Genomic DNA, 23,824 nt, shown 5'->3' with positions numbered 1-23,824 from the left:
CACAGCACTTCAACTTGGGTGACAGAACAAGACCTTGTCTCTAAGAAAAAAAAAGACTGTAGGATATTGATATTACAGGAGTCTATAAGAAGTTCTGACTTAATTGGGTTTGAAGAAGTGACATTGAAGTGAAAGTTAGAGGATGAAAAACTAGCCAGGAACATTCAGGTGAGTGTGACAGAATGAAAAAAAGGAGCAGGGAGGAAATACTAAGCAGAGGACACAGCATTTGCAAGGAATGTTAGATAACAGGAGAGACTGACTGGAGATGAACTTATCAAGGAGGTCAGGTATTGAGTCCCATCATTCCCATCCCCAACGTCTTGCCTGTAAGAAGTTTGATTGCAGGTCTATTTGCACAGAAGGCTATTGGCAGGCCTTCCAAAATGAGCTGAGCAACTTTACCTTGATCCTGGATCTGACCCTCAGCTGTACCAACTGGGAAACTGGGTTTTGGGAGCACACAAAATGTAATACCAGAATGAGCCTGGTATTGCTGTTAGAGCCACTTTAACTATAAGATGGGCATGGTTTAAGATGTGGTGAAAGAGAACTGGAGGGAGACTAAGCTAATGGGATTAGAAAAACAGAAATAATCACAGCTAGGAGAACGTGAAAAATGTGGTTTCCTGGAAGCCAAATTCCTGCCGAGATCACAGTCTAGCTCATGGAATTTCCTACTGATCGGAATGCCTTCTGCTTTTCTCTGGCTGAAACATTAGTGCCCCAAGTTTTACTATCAAAGACAGGATAATGACAAAAATATTTATTGATTAAACACAGAAAGCACTGACAGTCTTTCCAGATGAAGCCAATAGCATATACTATAATTCTTATCTTTTTATGCTTTATTACATTCATGTATTGAGTCTATGTATCTGTCACTTTACTTCTACTATTTCAATTAATCTTCAGAACAATTCTATATGGTTGGTATTAGTGTTCCATTATTGGAACGCTAAGCTTGTGGGAGTTTTTATATCCTGCTGCTCAAGGTCATCACCGAGGTCTGATTTTTCACACAAAAAAATTTGCAACCTCCAGCATAAATGGGTTAATATCCCTCCCTCTTTCCTCCATTGGTGAAAAAATTGAGAATCAGAGAGTTTCAGTGATTGGTCAGAGATTACACAGTTAGAAAGTGAGAGTCAGAATTCAGATTTGGTTATGTCTGACTCCAAAACCTATGTTGTAGTCACTCCAACCCACTGCCTCTAACAGTATAGAGGCATAGTATTCCTAGAAATATATTTTTAGAAGTTTTCACATGTTAAGCTTAGAATTGGAAGCAGTGACGTTTTCAATAAATTAATCTCTAACAGTCCAGTTAAGGGCAAGGAATTTAAAAATGGCATTTTATGTTGAAAATATCCTGAAAAGTTTTCCCTAATCTATGGTTCTATGACATTATTTCAGTTGTTTCAATTTTTAGTAAAAGAGAGAACATGGTCAATAAAAATGCTCTTTACTACATGTAAGGACCACATTTAGTGATGCTGTTACAGTATCACTTGTGCAAATCAGTAGGACTTAAAGATCATATTTTCCTCCTATTTTAGGGATAAAGTCATAATGATTTTTGGAGGCTATGCATTAGTTTAGAGATGCTAAGACACAATCATGCTTTATAAAAGTTAATTCTGTGAAAAAATCTTAATGACATGATCAGAGCCATTTCTGTAATACTTATCTCACACTGTATTTAATTATTCATAGCTTCTGTTGTGCTTTACTAATGTATGTTTAAATATTTCTTATACACTAACTTTCAGTCAGTGACAAGTTAAAAAACCACACAAATATTTCTTGCACAATGCAATGTGAGATTATTAAATTCTATTTACTTTGCTAATAGCTAATCTAGTCATAAGTATGAAATTAATCAGTCAGAATAGTAAAGGAGCAAAATACACTGGAAAAAATAAAATCTATTATACTTAAATAAGTACATGTCATTGGTTGTTTATAACTTACTTCCTTTATAAACCTATTAATTACTAAAATGCATTCTTACAATAACATGGCAAATATGATTATAAATTTAATTGTTTTTATGGGTAAATAAAAAAACTATTATAATTAGTACAAGTTAACTGACCAACCCAAGAATGGTAAATAGTTACTTCAGCATGTTTATATTCCTACTTTTTACAGAGACGCATAAACACCGTAGAGAAAATGTATTTCACACATGTGAAACATAATAATTCCTGTGGCTGCCACATTTTCGTATTGATAGTAATACAGATTTCCTTCCTACCTAGTTCTTGAATTTAAAAAAATATTTAAATAAAAAACTCCTGTGCCAGTTCTGGTGTGAACTAAAAATCAATTTTTGTAAATCAGCTTTTGTATCAGAAAGCCAGTCCTACTTTGTCCCTTCCAGGAGACAGTTACATAGTTTATGTCAAGGGTTTAAAATAAGAAAACCCAAAGCTGCTTCTTTTCTGAACCTTTACTATCATTTAAAGTAAATTTATTTCCTGAAATCATATGATGTAGAGATGGAGAGCAAGAATTTTGGAGGCTTCCTGGCCAAGTTTGAAATCCAGGCCTACCACTTACTGACTCTGGGATCTGTGACAGGTTACAGAATTCCCCTGTATCTCATGTTTTTTCATGGTGATGATAGTAGCAATACATATCTCATAGAGTTACTCTGAGAATAAAGTAAATATTAACACCAAGGATACAGAAGACATAGTCATTATTATTGCACAACCTAAGTTTTACTTAATGGCCACTATATTAAAGTATAGTACACATGCAGAAAGATACTCAGAAGTGTTCAGCTTACTGAAATTTCATAAGATAAGCTAAACAATCCTGTATAGCAAGCACGCAAATTACAAAAAAGAAACTAGTTACACTCAAAGCCCTCCTCATGCCCCCTTCTAGCCACTACTCCTAAGGGTAACTAATATTTTGACTTCACATTAGTTTCATTAATGGCTATTTTTTAAACCTTGATATTATAACAATTGATAAGGGATTTATTGTAGTAGCATTTTGTTTTTTATTTAATATCAATGCTTAAATCTGTTTGCTGATTACTCTTTTAACATATAGGCATATTTTATTTTCTAGGTTAAAAAAGCTCCTTGAACAAGAAAAGGCTTATCAAGCCCGCAAAGAAAAGGAAAATACTAAACGGCTCAATAAACTAAGAGATGAACTTGTCAAACTCAAGTCCTTTGCACTCATGCTGGTGGATGAAAGACAAATGCACATTGAACAACTTGGCCTGCAAAGCCAGAAAGTACAGGATCTTACTCAGAAGCTGAGGGAAGAAGAAGAAAAGCTCAAAGCCATTACTTCCAAATCCAAAGAAGACAGACAGAAATTGCTCAAGTTAGAAGTAGACTTTGAACACAAGGCTTCAAGGTTTTCTCAAGAGCATGAAGAGATGAATGCTAAACTGGCTAATCAAGAGTCTCACAATAGGCAACTTAGACTCAAACTGGTTGGCTTAACCCAAAGAATCGAGGAGCTAGAAGAGACCAACAAAAATCTGCAGAAGGCAGAGGAAGAACTTCAGGAATTAAGAGATAAAATTGCCAAAGGAGAATGTGGAAATTCTAGCCTCATGGCAGAAGTGGAAAATCTTCGAAAGCGTGTGCTTGAAATGGAAGGTAAAGATGAGGAGATCACTAAAACTGAATCCCAGTGTAGGGAACTGAGGAAGAAGTTGCAAGAGGAAGAACACCATAGTAAGGAGCTCAAACTTGAAGTTGAGAAGCTACAGAAGAGAATGTCTGAACTGGAGAAATTGGAAGAGGCATTCAGCAAGAGTAAATCTGAGTGCACCCAGCTACATTTAAATCTGGAGAAAGAAAAGAACTTAACCAAAGACCTGCTAAATGAATTGGAGGTGGTCAAGAGTCGAGTTAAAGAATTGGAATGTTCTGAAAGTAGATTGGAAAAGGCTGAATTAAGCCTAAAAGATGATCTTACGAAGTTGAAGTCATTTACCGTGATGCTGGTTGATGAAAGGAAAAATATGATGGAAAAAATAAAGCAAGAAGAGAGAAAAGTGGATGGACTCAATAAAAATTTTAAGGTGGAACAAGGAAAAGTTATGGATGTAACTGAAAAACTAATTGAAGAAAGTAAGAAGCTTTTAAAATTAAAATCTGAAATGGAGGAAAAAGTATACAACTTGACAAGAGAAAGAGATGAGTTGATAGGCAAATTGAAAAGTGAAGAAGAAAAATCCTCTGAATTAAGCTGCAGTGTTGACTTACTAAAGAAGAGACTTGATGGTATAGAGGAAGTGGAAAGAGAAATAACAAGAGGAAGGTCACGAAAAGGGTCTGAGCTCACCTGCCCGGATGATAATAAGATTAAGGAACTAACACTTGAAATTGAGAGACTGAAGAAACGTCTCCAACAATTGGAAGTGGTTGAAGGGGATTTGATGAAGACAGAAGATGAGTATGATCAGCTGGAACAGAAATTTAGAACTGAGCAGGATAAGGCGAACTTCCTCTCTCAACAACTAGAGGAGATCAAGCACCAAATTGCCAAGAATAAAGCAATCGAGAAGGGTGAGGTTGTGAGCCAGGAAGCTGAACTGAGACACAGATTTCGGTTGGAAGAAGCTAAAAGTCGCGACTTAAAAGCTGAAGTACAAGCTCTTAAAGAGAAGATTCACGAATTAATGAACAAAGAAGATCAGCTTTCTCAGCTCCAGGTAGATTATTCTGTACTTCAACAAAGATTTATGGAAGAAGAAAATAAGAACAAAAACATGGGGCAGGAGGTCCTCAATCTGACTAAAGAGTTGGAGCTTTCCAAGCGCTACAGCAGAGCTCTTAGGCCCAGTGTGAATGGAAGAAGAATGGTGGATGTTCCTGTGACATCAACTGGAGTCCAGACTGATGCAGTCAGCAGTGAAGCAACAGAGGAAGAAACACCAGCTGTATTCATACGGAAATCCTTCCAGGAAGAAAATCATATTATGAGTAATCTTCGGCAGGTGGGATTGAAGAAACCCATGGAAAGATCCTCTGTTCTAGACAGGTATCCTCCAGCAGCAAATGAGCTCACTATGAGAAAGTCTTGGATTCCATGGATGAGAAAGAGGGAAAATGGCCCCTCAATCACTCAGGAGAAAGGGCCCCGAACAAATTCCAATCCAGGGCACCCAGGAGAGGTAGTCCTTTCACCAAAGCAGGGCCAGCCCCTGCATATTCGAGTGACACCAGACCACGAGAACAGTACTGCGACTTTGGAGATAACAAGCCCGACATCTGAAGAATTTTTTTCTAGTACCACTGTCATTCCTACCTTAGGGAATCAGAAACCAAGAATAACCATTATTCCATCACCAAATGTTATGCCTCAAAAACAAAAAAGTGGAGATACAACTCTTGGCCCAGAACGAGCCATGTCCCCAGTCACAATTACTACATTTTCCAGAGAGAAGACTCCAGAAAGTGGAAGAGGTGCATTTGCAGACAGGCCCACATCCCCTATTCAGATAATGACGGTGTCTACATCAGCAGCACCAGCTGAGATTGCAGTTTCTCCCGAATCCCAGGAAATGCCCATGGGACGGACAATCCTCAAAGTCACCCCAGAAAAACAGACTGTTCCAACTCCAGTACGGAAATACAACTCCAATGCCAATATCATAACCACAGAGGACAATAAAATTCACATTCACTTAGGGTCTCAGTTTAAACGGTCCCCTGGGACTTCAGGTGAAGGAGTCAGTCCAGTTATTACTGTCCGACCAGTAAACGTGACAGCCGAAAAGGAGGTTTCCACCGGCACTGTCCTTCGCTCTCCCAGGAACCACCTCTCCTCACGGCCTGGTGCGAGCAAGGTGACGAGCACTATCACCATAACACCAGTCACAACGTCATCTGCTCGAGGAACCCAGTCAGTGGTGAGTAGAAGAGGCTCCAAAGGGCAGGCCTGTGGAGGGAGGGAGATGTGAGTAGTGAGACTACCCCAGCACCCGCAGTAAAACCCAGCCACATGCTTCTCATGCTGCCTGAATCCAGATGCTTCACAGAGGACTATCCACACAGAACTGAATGTAAAAAGTGACCTAATAGTTTAATAAATTAGGCCAACTTTGAGGGAAAACTTCGCCTATTCATGTAAATTATGGACAGTGCCATAAAACACTTGCAAAGGTAGCCTCTTTGAAATGGTAGCATATAGTAATCAGAAGGTTTAACATTTGATTTTAATGTTTAAGATAGTTTTTAAAATGGAGATGGGGAAAATGGTCTATATGGAAGAAGAATTAAAATTGTTCCTAGGTTATGTTTCTATAAATTAAAGTATTCAATATGTGGTTATATATGGCCACAGGCATATTTTATTCCAAAATAAGATGAGAAGATTTTAATATCAAAAAGTTTTTTAAAAGTAAAAGAGAAGTGCGTTTACATGTATAAAAACTGTATTTTATTTAATCATATCTTGCAGAGAGCAGGTGCTTCAAAATATTTATTTAATAAATAGCTGGGGTTGGGTGCAGTGGCTCATGCCAGTAATCCCAGCACTTTGGGAGGCTGAGGCAGGTGGATTACCTGAGGTCGGAGTTCAAGACCAGCCTGGCCAATATGGTGAAACCCCATCTGTACTAAAAATACAAAAATTAGCCCAGCGTGGTGGCGGATACCTGTAATCCCAGCTACTCGGGAGGCTGAGGCAGGAGAATCGCTTGAGCCTGGGAGGCAGAGGTTGTGGTGAGCCGAGATTGCACCATTGCACTGCAGCCTGGGTGACAGAGCAAGACTCCATCACAAACAAACAAACAAAACTAGCTGGAAGGCTAAATGAATGATTATTGAAAAGCATGTGCAAAGCACAAAAGCCAGAACTTAAAAATAAATTCTACCAGCCTGGCCAACAGGGCAAAACATCTTCTCTACTAAAAATACAAAGGAAAAAAAAAATAAAAAAGTAGCTGGGCGTGGTGGCACACATCTGTAATCCCAGCTACTCTGGAGGCTGAGGCACAAGAATCACTTGAACCCAGGAGATGGAGGTTGCAGTGAGCCAGTATCATGCCACTGCACTGCAGCCTGGGTGACAGAGTGAGACCCTGTCTCAAAAAAGTAAATAAATAAATAAATTATAAATTATATTTTTCAAAATACTTCCAGTGATTGTCTTCATTTATTGGTGGCAACCTGGCAAATGTAATTATAGAAGAGCTTGTACTGTTTAGATGTTACCTTAAGCTAATAAACTAGAAATCATGATTTCTAGACTCTGAACAAGTTCTACAGCATAAATTGAAATCTCCTAAGAAAGACAGGAAGTTCATAATTTAAACAGAAACTGTGACTTATTTTCCTTTAATACTTCAATTAAAGTATGATTTACTTTAATTTTCTATGCACAAACATAGACTCAAGGCAGGCTCCAAAGTGTGAATTACTAATTGCTTTGCCAGTAAAGCTTTTACTGGTTGGCTCCTCATCAGCCAAATAGGATTCAGAATTATTCACTGTCCTCAGGTGATCCAATACTGCTTTTTAGGTAACGTGGAGCACAGCTTGGTTGTGTAGGGTCTTGCTTCTTTCTGCTGCATTTTATAAAAAGATATTTGAGGTATAAATCATTGTAACTTAGAGCACATTTTCTGCCATAACATTTTCTTACCATTTTTAAGGGTCAGATCAAGGTAGCCCTACCCTCTGTATCGACATTTTTGACTACTGATTAAACCTCACACATGAGTGGCATTTCAAAGCAACTGTCTACGATTTCTAAGTTCTCAATGGTCCACCTATTTTAAGTACATCAGATCTCATAAAATCAAGGACAACAAAAGGTTTGGAATACTCTTCTTAGAATTTGAACAGTGAGAGTAGTTCATTTGTACATTTATTCAGTCAACATTTGTTGAGTGTCAACTATACTTTAGGCATGGGCTAGGTGCTGGGATGCCAGGAAGACTGTAGAAGTTCTTGACTTAGTGGAATAGACAGGTTTGGAACCTACTTAGTGGTTCTATGATAGAGATATGTACACAGGAGTCAATGGAGAAGGCTTCACAGAAGTGGAGGTTTCACAGTTAAAGAGGGATTTTCAAGAAGGAAAAGGGAAGGAGTATGTAGACAGAACAGCATGTGCAAAGGCACGGCAGTGGGAAGGAGCCTGGCATGCTTGGGGATTTGTGAGCGTCCCATTGTGCTGCTACCAGTTGTGCATGGGGCAAAAAATGGAAGGGCAGAAAATAGGGAAGCAAACTGGGGTTGGATATTGAAGGGAGGCATATACATGTCTTATTATGAAATTGATATTAGGGAACCACTGAAAGGGTAATGATCATGAGAAAAACATTGTTTGTGTTTTAGAAAGATGTGTGTGGAAAACAGTTTAAAGGATAACTTGGAGGGACAGGGATGCTGTTGCAATTCTCTATCTTAATGATGGAGCAGGCTTGAACTAAGATAGTGAAAATGAGGACAGAGATATAGTGAAGATGATCAAAACTATTTCATGACAAATTGAGTAGAGAGTGTGGCTCTTGGGTTTATGATTTGGCTGTCTGGGAGAATAAGATGAGAAACTTTAGAGGGACTAGCTGTTTAGGAGAGAGGATAAGTAATGTTTGGGGCATGTTATATTTGAGATGTCTGGGGAACATCAGAAATGTCCAGTGAGTAGCTGGGAATAAGGATCTGCATTTCTAGAGGGCATCGAAGCCTAGGGGTCCCAGGGTTTGAATACATGAGGTAATAACTAAGGCAATTCTCAGGGTGAATGTTAAACATTAAAAGGAGGCTGAGAATGGAACATGGTGACACATTTAGAAGGCAGGCAAAGTAGAGAACAAGGAGCCAGCAAGAGATTGAAAAGGAGTCATCAGATATGAGAGGTGAATTGATGAGACTGTCCTAAGAAATCACAGCACTTTAAAAAGGAGGATGTGGTCAGCAGCGACAATAACATGTGAAGATTTTGAGGTCTTTAGGAGGTGAAAAGAGAGTAGCTTCATCTGAAATGGAAGAAAGGAGGGAGTGTAGAGGTAATTTAGGGAGCAGTAGGAGTAAAGTTGCCTGAGTTTTTGCCTGGTGGTCTATATTTCCTCTGTGAAACTGGAGTTAACGCCATCTTCAGTAAGGGCAGAGGAAGTGAGTTAGTGCTTCAGAAGAGAAGGAAGTTTCAAGCAAAGTTGTTTTAAGAGAAGGGAAGGAGAGATAATCAGAGTGGATTAGATACCAACTCCAAGTTTCTCACAATTATTTTATCTGGGGAAGGGTCATCTGTGGGTGTTCCTGTGTGGCAAGAGTCCCACTAATGTTCAGATTGATGGCATATCCAGAGGAAACTCACCAACATCTCCCTTGTATCTACGTATTTTCTCTCTTACAGTCAGGACAAGACGGGTCATCTCAGCGGCCTACACCCACCCGCATTCCTATGTCAAAAGGTATGAAAGCAGGAAAGCCAGTAGTGGCAGCCCCAGGAGCAGGAAATCTGACCAAATTCGAGCCTCGAGCTGAGACTCAGTCTATGAAAATAGAGCTGAAGAAATCTGCAGCCAGCAGCACCACCTCTCTCGGAGGGGGGAAGGGCTGAGGGCAGTGGCTAAGGGGGTATGTTGTGCAGATGCTACTGCTGCCGTGAAAGTGAACCTTCATCTGTTTGTGCCAGTTCTTTACATGTACTAATTTAAGTTTTAAATATTGTGTTTATAAAATAACCAACTAATAACCATGTGTCTTTCCTATTTTGTGCATTTGCTTTGATGCTGGGGAACAAAATTAGCAAAACTATTGCTTGCTGCCTAGAAGCCAGGGCTAGTTCCTGCGGTTTCTAGTTCCAGTTTTGCTTCTAGCAAGTGGACCCATCAGTAGACCCCTCTGAGCCTGTTTCCTCATCAGTTAGATGTGGGGACTCAGCCACATGCTCTTCAAGGCTGGCTCCCATATTTCCTAATTGCAAGCCAAATTTAATGTACCTTGTCCCACAATAATTTTTTATTAAAAAAATTCTATTATGAAATAAGACATACTTTAACAATTGTCATTTGCCTCTTTCACATCATGAATTTGCTTTATGTGCTGGAAAAAAACATCACATAGCTATCACAGGGCCTGGACCTCTAAAATTTTGCAAAAACAAAAGGTTCTAAGATGATTTCAGGAAATAATATGAATGTGTAATAAAATGGAAATGAAATATGGAATCCTAAGAACAGAGTTTTACTTATTTGTGTGTCTGTGTGTACTGTAGAAGTTTTAGCCCCTCCATAAGATTCCCACAATTTCTTAGGCAATAATTTTAAAATCATTAATGTCAGACTCGTGCTCTATTCAAGTGTGCAATTGATTTAAATTGTGGAATAGTTTGAAAAGAGCTGCCAAATGGCCTTTTATAGCTCAAAAGTGATTGTGATGGATAGAAACTAGCAGAAAGTAAATTCTGATACATTAATGCCAAGGGAAAAAATGACATCATACATATCTTAATTGAATTCAAATATTTTTCTCAATTAAGTATAGATTTGCAAGTGTAAAACCAGTTCATGATTTGGGTGTGTATGTGCGTGTGTGTGGTGTGGAGAAGTGGATTATTTCTCTCAGTTTTACTCTTGTTTGAATCAGTTTCTTTCATTTTTAGGCATGTTTTAATAAGCATGAAGCAGAGTGTGAATGCAAAATGCCAGGTGTATTTGTAGATTAACCATGTTAAGGTGGGCTTTGTGCTTCATAGCCACATAACCACAAATGAGTTCAAAGCTAGTAACCTACAGCTTAGCACACAAGATCTCATGTAGGCTGCACCTTTCCTGACAGTTTTGAGCCAACTGAGTGAACTTTACAAAAATACAATAGCAAAATGTCACAGATTTTTAGTTTTCCATTTTTGTATGTGAGTGTTCCAAAATTATATGGATAGCACCTGTTCTTGATATTTGGGAAAAAGCGTAATTCTTTATAAAAAAAGATGTATGATTAGATTTTTATCTCATGATTCAACATGTGTCATGATAATGAAGCTCTTCTCTGAGTTCCTTTCCACACCAGATTTTCTATCGCTTGCAGAACTTGGGCTTGAATTGTGTATAGTGGTGGTAGATGTAGATGCCTCATAGTATTCACATTCACTTTAATCAGATCGCTGTTGCCTACTGCTCATCAGTTCTCCACATTGTATTACAAAATGTTGAGTAGCCAGGCATGGTGGTTCACACCTGTAATCCCAGCACTTTGGGAGGCTGAGGTGGGTGGATCACTTGAGGCCAGGAGTTCGAGACCAGCCTGGCCAACATGGCAAAACCCCGTCTCTACTAAAAATACAAAAATTAGCCAAGTGTGGTGGTGGGCGCCTGTAATCCCAGCTACTCAGGAGGCTGAGGCAGGAGAATTACTTGATCCTGGGAGGCAGAGGTTGCAGTGAGCCAAGATGATGCCACTGCACTCCAGCCTGGGCGACAGAGCGAGACTCTGTCTCAAAAAATAAAATAGGAAAAAAAAGAAAATTGAGGAGCCATGTTAAAGACCTGCCATAGTAATGGGATTTCAAGGTCAAAGGAGAGAGAGAGAGAGACTGAGAAAGAACGCTTTATGATTTTGGATAAATTTGAACAAGAGAGATTGCCATTTGGAATACTGACTACATTTTTTTTAAAGATTTTTCCTCTTTCATAAAGTGAACATTCAACCCTTTCAAAAATGAAGACATTCACTGTTTTTACTAATGTGTACCTGACATTTGTGAAGTATTTAGTGTTACTGTACCATAACATATTGTATTTGAGCAAATAAGGGTGTCAGAAGAACAAAACACCACATTCCTTTTGACTCCACCTGCCATTCTTCAGTGACTTTTATCATAATCTTATTGCCACTTGCTGCTGTTTTTGCTTTTACCTTCTCACATCATGCTTATGGTGTTTCTTCCAGGAAGTCCATACCATCTACAGGAGAGTGCTCTGAAGGCTTAACAGTGCGTGTACAGGATGTTTATACATCTAGATATTGGAATAGAGCCACCCACAAAGTACAACTGCTACACAGATTTGCTTTTCAGAAATGATAAAGAACAACCACCATGACAGTTTTTCTTTGTAATTTTAGAGCCCACTCTATATTTATTGGATAGCTTTGCTTTAAGCCACACATTAGAAATAAAATCCACTGGGGATAGGAGGTGGAGGACTAAATGTATTACAAATCCAACTTCCATTTGTGAAGACAGTACTTTTAAGATGCAATTTAATGTGCTTTTGTAGGGGTGAATGGGATTAAAAGTTTGCAATATTTTCTCTGTCCTGAAACGTACCACATAGTAAAGTAAAAGGGGTCTCACTGTGGCTGATGTGTACAGCTGTTGCTCAGGCCCCACCCTGAAATCTTGGGATGGTGGGTGACTTGGGGGTGGGAAGGGTGGGTCATTTCCACAGACTTCAGTGCATTGGTACCCTCTAGGGATGTGCAGGACACGACCTACACAGCTACAGAGGAGACCCTGGTCTTCACTGCCTGAGAATAATTGTAAGGTGCTGACTATTTCAGCACACTATGGTGGTGTCCACCTTACATGCACGATTCCAGAAATGTTTCGATATGGGACATAGCCCCAAGAGTGTTTATTATTTTTTTTGCATGTGAGCTATATATCTAGGTCATCTGCTTAAGTTATTCAGTTTCTACTGGTGTTTCAATTGTATTTCCAGTGAGGACTGGTTGATGGGCGGCAATCGTGCTCTCTCTAGAGATTTTAGGGTATTCATTAAGGGTGTACCCAGAGCTCTTACTCAAATGTCTTCAAGAAAGAAGTGAAAAATAGCTTTCATGTGTAGTGTGGGAAGAGTATAATTTCGGAGACATGAAAACAAGTTTAAGAATATGAAATGTAAAAATATTTAAATTTCTTATTCCCCAGATTCAGAATACTGGGGGAAGGGTGAGACTTTCCTCGTTGGGAAAAACACAGGGTTATAGATATGAAGAGCACATTTATACTGGAGGCTGGAGGCAGAGAGAGAGAACGAGTAATGAAGAGATGGGCATAGAGAGGATTTCCCAAGAAATAGGAAGATATGATTCCAAAATTTCCCCAACCTAGATAATGTTTCCTTTCTGTCTCTTTTAGGGTCTCATCGTTGGTTATTTCTTTGTTCTCTGGTCTTTCCACTTCTCGTTTTCACTTGCTATCCTCTGACCTCTCTCATTTTAGCAAAATTCCTCCTTCATCTATGCAGTCCTCTATAGCTACTGCCCAGTCTCCTTCCATGCCCAGATGAGCTATTGAGAGAACACTCAACATTTCCTGCCTCCAGTCTCGCACTTCCCATTTATCATTAATCACTTTGTATTTTTAATAAAAAAATTCATATACATAGTTCAAATATAAGCCAGAGCTAAAAGACAATGAAAACAGATGTTCCTTACCATTTCCCTGAGGCCTCAGTTTTGTCCCCCGGAGAAAATCACTTCCAATTCTTAGCTGTTTCTTCTGGCATTTATCTCCATATTTCTAACTAAGGTGCTTATACTGTTACTTTTTATTTCTAGATTTTAGATCTCTTTTGTCTTCACATTATTGTTTTGATGGTTGAAGGTTTAACCTTCTCACTTATCCCTTCTCTTTCCTTTTTCTCATTTTCCCAATATGATTACATCCTCAACTTTTTGATAAATCAGCAGCCAACATTTATATATTTATGTGTTTTGCAGTGCAAATTTAAATTTAAATATAGCACGGTAGCTCACGCCTGTAATCCCAGCACTCTGGGAGGCTGAGGCAGCTGAATAACTTGAGCTCAGGAGTTTTGGACCAGCCTGGATGACATGGCAAAACTTAGACTGCAGCCTCAAAAATACAAAAAGTTAGCCAGGCATGTTGGTGCGTCCCTTTAATCTCAGCTACTCGGGAAGCCGAGGTGGGAGGATTGCTTGAGCTTGAGAGGCAGAGGTTGCAGTGAGAGATAGTGCCACTGCACTCCAACTTGGGTGACAAAGTAAGACCCTGTCTCAAAATAAATAAATAAAAATAAATATTACTATCTGCTGAGCCAAGTAGTATACTATGATTTTGCTCTCTTCCTGTTACCACATTTCCCCCTTCAAAAGAATAATTGTTTTAATTTTTCATCTGCTTGGTTTTCCATGTATGTATATATATATGTTTTCAAATGCTCCATTAGACTTGCCGAACACCTATCAGTAATTTTTCCAAACACTTAAACACAGCAGTTTCATATTTTTCCCTGGAAGCCTTCCTATTCAGCCTTCTGCTTCCATATTCAGTCTGGACTGGTTGTTTTCTAGGCCTGCTGCACAGTTGTTGCCCTTTTGCCTATGTTGAGTTATCTGTTTCCCTGATTTCTTATATTCAACTTCTTTTATCTATTGATCTATCGATCTGCCTATCATCTGTCTAATCTATCATCTATCTAATATATCTCTCTATCTATCTATCAGTCATCTATCTATCCTCTCTCTCTCTCACTCTCTCGCTTTCTCTCTCTTCCTCTTTACATCTTCTAATAGTTTTTAAAGGGAAAAGTCCTCCAGTAACCTTTCTGGGGCAGACTATCTGAATTCTGGGAACAGGTTAGGGGAGGTAAGATGAGAATCTCACAGCTCAAGGTATAAACTTTTTACTCCCCTGCAATCCGTCTGCTGCCCATTCTTGTGTCTGGGTCCAGAACTTCTTAGGTCAGTTTTTCCAGAAAACAAACCTCTGGTCTCTAGTAAGGGCAAGGCAGAGTTAGGCTGTGCTCTTTTCCCTCAATGACCAAGATATCTAATTTGCTTTGCTGCTTTTTTCACCTCTTTGCTCTGCTTCAGTTTCCCTTGTTGGCTCCTTATTTTATATATACACAATAAGGATTGATGTTTCCCACATCTCTATCAAAAGCCATGTTCTTGCTCTACAAGCTGGCTCTGGTTATTTCATCTACACCCAGATGCTGATGACTCCCAAACTTCTATCACCAACTGTGTATCCATCTTTATAGTGTGTATTTCCAAATCAGCTTGTCCAAAAACCATTTTCAATACTGCCCCGTCTTCCTCCAAATCTTCTCCTTCTCTTATTATTCTCCATCTCAACAGGGATATCCTGACCCATTCAATCTCTCAAGCTAGAAACCTGGTAGCCATCTATGCTTCTCCTTCTCCTTCTGCCCTCATTCAGCAAGTCCTGCTTATTCACTAACATCTCTAGCAGCTGATTCCTCCTCTCCATTTCCCCTACCATGGCCTAAATTGAGGGTTTTAACTACTTTTCATCTGGGTTACTCTGATACCCTCCTAATTGGTCTTGTAATCTCCAGTCTCAAAACTCTAGGATTCATTTTTCATTCTTGCAGTTTTCCAAAGTGCAAGTTGATCATATCATATCATATCAAATCATATCATATCATAATCATCTCTATTTGAAAACCCCCCAAAAGTTCCTCATTACTCACAGAATACAATGCTATGTACTTGAGGCACTCTGTGACTGGGCTCTACTTCTCCATTCTTCTGAGCACCTTTCCCTTCCCTTGGCAGGACCCCCACACTCCAGGCTTAAATAATTGCTTGACTGTCAGGCCATGCCACCCTTCCTTGACTTGCTCAATTTGTTCCTTCTCCCTGAATTGCCCTTTCTCCTATTTTTCTTTTGGCAGATGTGTCCTCTGTTCAAAGACTATTTTATGAACATTACCTCTTCTAGGAAGATAAACAATTATTTCAGAATCTATCCTGGGGTTTAAAGGCCTGTCCACTGCTGTAGAAAGCTTGGCACTCACTGTAGATAAACAAAACTAGCAGCTGAAAAATGGCAGAAAGTTGGGCAAGCAAGAGCTATTTCTGATTCCTCTCTTTGCAACACAAACCAGTGAGAATGACATGGAAGCAGCTAACAAGTCCTGTGTGAGAACATGCAGGTAATGAGGTGGCAGAATTACGGGAAGTCCAGGTACTGTCATTTTTGGGTGGTGAAAGTTACTTCTATTTCCCTCCAAAGGCACAACAGCAGGTGATGGATGCAAAACAGCCAGGAGTCCTGGACTGGGGAGTTCTCACCTCAGAAGCCACCATGCCTGCGAAGAAAGGGGCCTGAGAGCTTTCTGTGAAGTATAAACACACAGTACATGCATGAGTTACAAATGGCCCTTTCCTCACCCTTTCCGACTCCCCCAGCTGAACACAAAGGCACTTCAAGAACGAGGAGGTTTCAGGGGTTTGTCTCATGCTCTTCAAGTTCATGAAGGACCCTCAAAATAGGATTAGAGGCTCTCATTTTAAAGGACCAACCACCACCAAAAAGCAGGATTTAGATTTAGGATAGATATTAGGGTGAATATCCAGAGAAGAAGGGCTGCTGAAAAATGGACTCGATACCTGAGAGAACTGAAAACCATGAGACTGGAGCCACACTCTTTTCTACCACCAAAAGGTTGTGTAACCTTTGGCATATCACCCTACCTTGGCCTATGATTTAGCATGGAGCTATAATTTTTTATGGTTCTGGCATTCTCCCTTAGAGTCGTAATATAATATGCTTCACTATTGTTTAGCAAGCACCTTACAAGATCCTGCTACAATGCTTTTCCTAAGATCTAATGATTAATTACTTATCCGGTAAAAGTACTTTTGGCCTCTCTACTTCTGCTAATGCTACATATATGCAAAATCACAGAACTGGTTAGAACTGAAGTAGACCTTAGAGATCAAGAGGATAATTATCTATTACTAAAGAAGGCAAACAGCAACAAACCCTTTTAAAAAAAGCCCTGAGGCATACAGATGTCTAACCATCTTATTAATGATAAGACCAGGACCAAAAAATCAGTTCTTCAGTTTCTCCTAGTACGTTATTCATTATTTCATATGATGAAACTACTTCAAGTGAGTAAAGTGTACATGCATACATAGATTGAAACACTCATACTCGCTGGGTCAAAATAATACTGCTAAATGATTTTGAGCTACTAAGATATTTATATAGAAACTATGTGAAAAAGTTCTCATAATAATATTTTGAATATTGTTGTCCTCATTTAAAAAGTGCAGTGACCTCAGTTTTCACACATAATGTTATTTTGCATGCTATTCTGTGACTAGCCATAGACTTAGAACAACCTAGGTATTTACCATCTGTGTTTAAAAGAGTAGAACCCACTTACGGCATAGCCACGGCGGCTAACGCTACTACCAACCCATCACAGCTGCTGTCATTAGAGCTTATGGACAAATGTATAGGATCAAGAATTCACATTGTGATGAAGAGTGATAAGGAAATTGTTGGTACTCTTCTAGGATTTGATGACTTTGTCAATATGGTACTGGAAGATGTCACTGAGTTTGAAATCACACCATAAGGAAGAAGGATTACTAAATTAGACCAGATTTTGCTAAATGGAAATAATATAACAATGCTGGTTCCTGGAGGAGAAGGACCTGAAGTGTGAATGAGTTTCCTTGACTTATGCTAGATTCTGTTTTGTCTCTTAATGACAAGAAAATGGAATTTTTTTCCCCCCACCTTCTAATGTTTAAATCCCATAAAGCTAAGTTTCCCGTTAAAGGGAAGTGCTTTGAAGGTGTGTACCCATTTTTGTAAGTTAATCATGATTATCCTGGAAAAAGAAGAAAAGAGCTTCTTCTTTGAAGACAAGAATAAAGGTGTTTTTGGTAAAAAAAAAAAAAAAAAAAAAAAAAAGTAGAACCTCCGCATGCTTTGCTCAAATACTTTCCTATTTTTCCATTACTTAGTGTTTATTTATAGTTAACGTTACATATGGGAACTAATTCAAATTCGCTTGTATCTGTAAAACAGCAATCTATGCTGGAGATAAGAAATTAGCTTGCCAAAAAAGAATTTATCAGTTATGACTGTGATTATTGGTGACTTCTGCATCCTGGGGAGGTAAGGGGATAATTTGGGCTGATGGTAGAGTGGGAAATCTGCTGGAAGGAAGCAAACAAACTATTAGGTGGTTGAGAACTCCCAAGAGAGTTTGTATCATCTGGTTCAAAAGTTTCCTAGAGCAAATGACAGAACCTATTAGCGGAAGTATTTTTAATTAGCTGATCTGAATCCAAAAGAGGAATACAAGTCCAAATCAAGAGAGGAAGTTTCTTGAACTTCCTATTTAAAACAGATGTTTTAACAGAACTCTGATTAATTTCTGAATGTGATAATAACAGGATTGAACCCTGAAGCAGTTTATGAAAATGAGAAACTTAAGAGTAAATCATATCTAAGTACTTCTAAATGGTATATAGAATGCAGGGCATTTTTGCACTGGACAAGTTGTTCTGAGGCCAGTAGGTTCAAAGCTGATGTTTGGTAGTTGGTCGGGGGAGGGGAAGAATAGCAAGCCCTAACCTGGTACCTCTAGGCAGAGCCCCTGGTGGGTAGGGGGCCACAGAACATGGGAAGCAGGCTATATATAGGCAAACTGATGCAAAATCCAAGAGGACATGTTTTTGTTCTGTAACTTGGTGTACAGCTTCCTATGGATAAAGCAGTCCTCCTTTGCTGATGTAACATCTTGTTATAAGTTGAATTTCTGGTATGTTTTGTCTTTAGTATGTGAACTTAGAGGCTAGTTATTAAAGTGATGTGGCCTTATTTGCTAGAGAAGAATGTTTTGTTTGTTTGTTTTTAATTTAGAGCTCAAGTGTTCCTTTGCAGTGTTTGGCAGTGTATAAACATGAATTACTTGGGAGGGAGGTATTGGTTTTTTAGGGAATACATCTTTCCCACTCTACAGCCAAGGAGACCTCCTGGGAGGAAACAGAATTCTAATTTGTTGTGAGGTTGCCTCACTCTGCACTCAGGAGACATCCTCCCCCAAATGCCTCCCCAAATCCTCTCTCATGCATACAGCTTTGGATCTCAAGTCATATGACTGGCTAGTAGTTTTGGGATACCACCCAAGGAGGATAAATATTTAGTAAGCTCAGAAATCAAGTGTAATTAGGAATTGATAACATGTTGAACTTCCTTTCCAGGAAGTTATCCAATAGCTAGTGTACTAAAAGACTTAATAAAAACTATACCATTTCACAATAATGTCGTAATAACAAATAATGTATTTAATGTGTTACCTGAAGTTTTCTTAAAGAAAAAAACATCAGGGTAACACTAGAGAGAAACATATACGGGAAATTGTCTCTAAGTACACTTTATAAGCCACTAATGTCAAAAATATATAAAAACTCAGTGTCTCATATGTATATGTTCATTGAAATTTAGAGTTTTTTAAACTTTCAATTAGGAAAAAAAGGAAATTATGTTACTAAACATCTTCATATCAGAGGGCCCCAAATTTAAGTGCTTTGTTATTTTGAGTTTGCTGACAGAGGTGGTAAATACCTATGGTCTTTGGTTCCAATCTGCCTATAAAGTGCTCTCCAAATCACTATTGTCAGAAAAGTGGTATCTGTAAGAAGAAAAATTATGATACTTGTGCAAAATTATGATCTGTAAGAAGAAAAGTTATGAAAAATTATACCTGATTTTACTGAGGTTATTTTAGAGGCCCCAAATGACCTATATTTGAATCTTGTTCTGGGATGAAATGAAGACAGTAGGAGATGGAATAAAATTTGCTCATTGAATCTGTAACTTCATAAGATTTACAACATTATTTTATTGTACTATATATAAAAAGACAGGAAGAGACTTGGGAAATCAAGTGTCTCTTTTTTTTACATAAAGAATGGCATTAATCCCCAAAGCACTAATTTTTAAAAATGTATTTAATTTTTTTTTTTTGCTGGCAACATGGACTGCATGTACCTCAGACAATTTTACTGTATAATGAGTTACTTCAAAATGTAATGGCTGAAAGCAATATATTTTTTTTGAGACTGAGTCTTGCTCTGTCCCCTAGGCTGGAGTGCAGTGGTGCCATCTCGGCTCACTGCAACTTCTGCCTCCTGGATTCAAGCTATTCTCCCGCCGCAGCCTCCAGAGTAACTGGGATTACAGGTGCATGCCACCGTGCCCAACTAATTTCTTGTATTTTTAGTAGAGATGGGGTTTCACCATGTTGGCCAGTACTGGTCAGTTGAGACTGGGGAAAACATAGCTAATAAGCAACTATAGATTTAGTAAATCTGTTTAATAAGTTTCAATTAATACAGCCAATATCATATAGATTTTATTTCACTATCTCTAGAAATAAAATGAAGTATATCTCCATATAAACAACATAATTTGGGGCTTACTTTTATTAAAGTACAATTTATATAAGATAAACTCTTATTTAGCATTATCAAATATTTCTGAGATTTGATTTAATAACACAATCTGATTAATAGCATTAGCATACATAACATGCAAGGATTATGAGTTTGCTAATTTAAATACAGTAATTAAATGTTTTGGTCCACCAAGACATTGTTTCTTCTGTGTACGGACCCTTATTACTATGATGGAGATTTCGGAACGCTAGGATTAAGACAAGGCAACTAGCCGGGCGCGGTGGCTCACGCCTGTAATCCCAGCACTTTGGGAGGCCGAGGCGGGCGGATCACAAGGTCGGGAGATCGAGACCACGGTGAAACCCCGTCTCTACTAAAAATACAAAAAATTAGCCGGGCGCGGTGGCGGGCGCCTGTAGTCCCAGCTACTCAGGAGGCTGAGGCAGGAGAATGGCGTGAACCCGAGATCGCGCCACTGCACTCCAGCCTGGGCGACAGAGCGAGACTCCACTTCAAAAAAAAAAAAAAAAAAAAAAAAGACAAGGCAACTAAGTTGTGCAAAATGCTAGGATTAAGACAAGACAACTCTAAATTGCCTTAATCCTAGTATTTTGTAAATTTCCACTGCTGCACACTGAAGGAGAAAGAAGGTATTGTAGTAATACAAAATGTTAACCCTTAAAGGGATTTTTGAGATGCTCTCTAATACCCTTATTTTGTACCGTGGAAGCAAAGGCAAAAGATTTCTGAATTACATCCACAATAAGAACAATTCTGATTTCACTCTTTATCTATGCTTTCTTAAGGGAAGGAAATTGGAGATACTTTAATTTTACCAGGGAGATTTGAGACCTGGGTCTTTTTACTATTTGGAATCTACTGCAGAACTTTTTTTTTTTTTTTTAAAGTAGTGAGAAACATCATTTTTATTTTGGATGCTAATTTTTAACTACATATTATTTAATTAGTATTTAAATTTTTTTGCCTGAAGATTTTGATATATTTTTAGGCATTTAAAGAGGTTGAAGCTGGAACATTTTTTCAATGAAAAAAATGAGACGGTTTATTAGGGCTTCTGGCATAGTACAATATAGTATGTATGTCTTAAGAGCTTCAGAAAACCTTCATAGCTAAATATTCTTAGGTATATAAGACATTCTATATTTCATCCTACTTGGCTTTCTTATCTACCTCAAATTCAAGCCAAAAGGCTGAGGGACAAAATGGAAATAGCTCCACCTATTGGTCATCATGAGGTAAAGTTAACGACACCAAATTAAGAAAACATTTTCTTTTTGGCAGATAATCATGCACTGTGTGTAATTACTATGAACCTGCAAGTCTATGGCATAATATGATTTAATTAATGTTTACTTATATACTAACTACATAAGTAAAAATAAAACTTAAATACTAGGTACTTGAGATTAATGTGAAAATAATAGGTAGAAATTTCTTCATGTTATTGATAAACCCTGACATAAGTTTCTGTACTCACAACATATACCATATGTTGACAAGGAGGTATTAATAATAAATTTTTCAGGTGAAGAAACTATTTGAGGTTTGAAAATTTTCTTTCCTCTGCTGTGTATAATCTCAGTGATGTTAGGAATCTGTCTCATTTGGTCATACATGTAGTTCCATGCCTACCTAGCACCGTATACAGCCTCAATAAATGAATGAAGTGAGTCATACTGATACATGTTCATGAAGGCATAAAGGTTACTATAAAAGAAAAACCAGCTGAATATAAATATTAATTATCCATAATGTGCTGGACTATTGTAATTACTATCTCAATCTAGTTTAAATTTATTTTTATAAGAATAAATTTATATTTTAAAACATATAGGGGGGCCGAGGCAGGCAGATCACGAAGTCAGGAGATTAAGACCATCCTGACTAACACGGTGAAACCCCGTCTCTACTCTAATACAAAAAATTAGCTGGGCATGGTAGCGGACGCCTGTAGTCCCAGCTACTAGAGAGGCTGAGGCAGGAGAATGGTGTGAACCTGGGAGGCAGAGCTTGCAGAGAACCGAGACTGCGCCACTGCACTCCAGCCTGGGTGACAGAGCGAGACTCAATCTCAAAAAATAATAATAATAATAATAAACATATAGTTATGCAAAAAAGAAGCAGTCAGAGACAAAAGTAAGTCACCTATATTTATTGACTTCTTAGAAATAATATCTCCTTATTAAAACTCTAATTCCCCCCCCCACACACACACACAAAGAAATTGAAGGGCTATAAACATTGTTAAGAACAGAAAGTTTGGCTGGAAGATTAGTTACTTCTAGGAAATAGTCTGGTTTCTCATTATGGGGTTTGTATATAGTAATTACTATCTTTGTTTTCAGTTCTTACCTTGATTAAAACTGATCTACTATTGTCAGAACATTAGACGTAGTTTCTAAAGGGCTTTAAGAAATTTCGAGGTAAAGTACATATGCCAATATAAAGACATTGCCCAAGAACAGTAATGCAGGAGCGTCTATTAGCCTCATGTACCAGTTTTTGTTGGTTTTGTTATTTAACATTTATGATCTTTTAGTGAAATGATATAGCTTGATTCTCAGTTTCAGTTTAATTGAAAATGCCATGTCTTTTTTCTCTTTATAGAAAGCATCATCATTCACCAGTTACGAATGAACTCCAGATGAAATGGTAAACCAAGCACATACTGGGTGTGTGTATGACCTCTGAATCCCTATTGAATGGACAGCCCTCATTCATGACTAAGGTCCTCCATGCTACTGATCACTACTGGAAATATTTTACTACTTCCAGTGATTTTTTTTTTTTAAGGATATAATGTGAAAGCTGAAAATGGCCTTGCTGATAGTATGACAATATGTAGCAAGAAAGCAATTCAATCTATGTGCCAAAAGAAATTTCTTTTTGCAAAGCTTTCAGGTCTATGGGCACATGATGTATAACTTATTTTTTATAATACATTTTGTAATGTATTTTTTTTCCTAAAATGTTTCCCTTTTTCATAGTCTCTGGCACATATATCTACAGAATACACTGTCAGTTCTTCGAAGTGTTGGTATTGTTGCATTCAAAATAGTAACCTATAATTATTTTCTTTTTATCAATTTGTTAATTCTGAAAAAAAGAAAGTACAACTATATTTCCTGAGGTAAATTCAAGAGGTAAAACTTAGAAGCAGGAGATTCTGGAAGAGGTTTTACTATTGCTTGTACAATGCTATGGTTCTGATCATGGTTCAATACTAACAAATAATGCTCTGACTTAAAAGCTTAATTTTAAATACTAAAAATCAGTTTCTATAGTTGCTCTTTCTGGTGTTCTGGGCCAAAAACCTTGGATGAATTGATTTTTATATAGAACAAATTCATAAAAGGAGATGTACCAGTTTAACCAGTGAGGGTAATAAGAACAGCTTTGACTGACAGTTCAATTACACTTCTGATTGAATTATTTACTTGTATGTATACGACTTATAATAAGGACTGTGAAATAAAGCTAGTTCTCACAATCTAATCCAACCAAAACTTGAATATAAAAACAGACCTAAAATGTCAGTATCTTTTTAAAAAATAAGACTGGGCATGGTGGGTCATGCCTGTAATCCCAGCACTTTGGGAGGCCAAGGCGGGAGAATCGCTTAAGCCCAGGAGTTCAGGATCAGCCTGGGCAACACAGTGAGAGTT

General features: G+C 38.2%; 1 protein-coding gene and 1 pseudogene across 2 annotated transcripts; both read left to right on the top strand.

Annotated features, from left to right (window-relative positions):
• On the top strand, positions 1-23,824 carry LOC116275312 (filamin-A-interacting protein 1). 2 transcript variants are annotated; one of them, XM_031667222.1, is made up of 3 exons: positions 1-5,893; positions 9,349-9,572; positions 22,767-23,824. In XM_031667222.1, exons 1-2 carry the CDS (start codon positions 3,203-3,205, stop codon positions 9,553-9,555), a joined length of 2,898 nt encoding a protein of 965 aa, XP_031523082.1. In that variant the 5' UTR covers positions 1-3,202; the 3' UTR covers positions 9,556-9,572; positions 22,767-23,824. The 2 variants fall into 2 exon arrangements, with proteins under 2 accessions (XP_031523082.1, XP_031523081.1); XM_031667221.1 differs by lacking the exon at positions 22,767-23,824 and having other exon boundaries at positions 2-5,893; positions 9,349-10,171.
• Positions 17,042-17,511, top strand: LOC103883799 (annotated as a pseudogene).

Source organism: Papio anubis, chromosome 6 (assembly GCF_008728515.1).
Source record: "Papio anubis isolate 15944 chromosome 6, Panubis1.0, whole genome shotgun sequence".
In the NCBI taxonomy this organism is placed as follows: Eukaryota; Metazoa; Chordata; class Mammalia; order Primates; family Cercopithecidae; genus Papio; species Papio anubis.
Note: the sequence above shows the minus strand (reverse complement) of the source record. Positions and strands in the feature narration are given on the sequence as shown.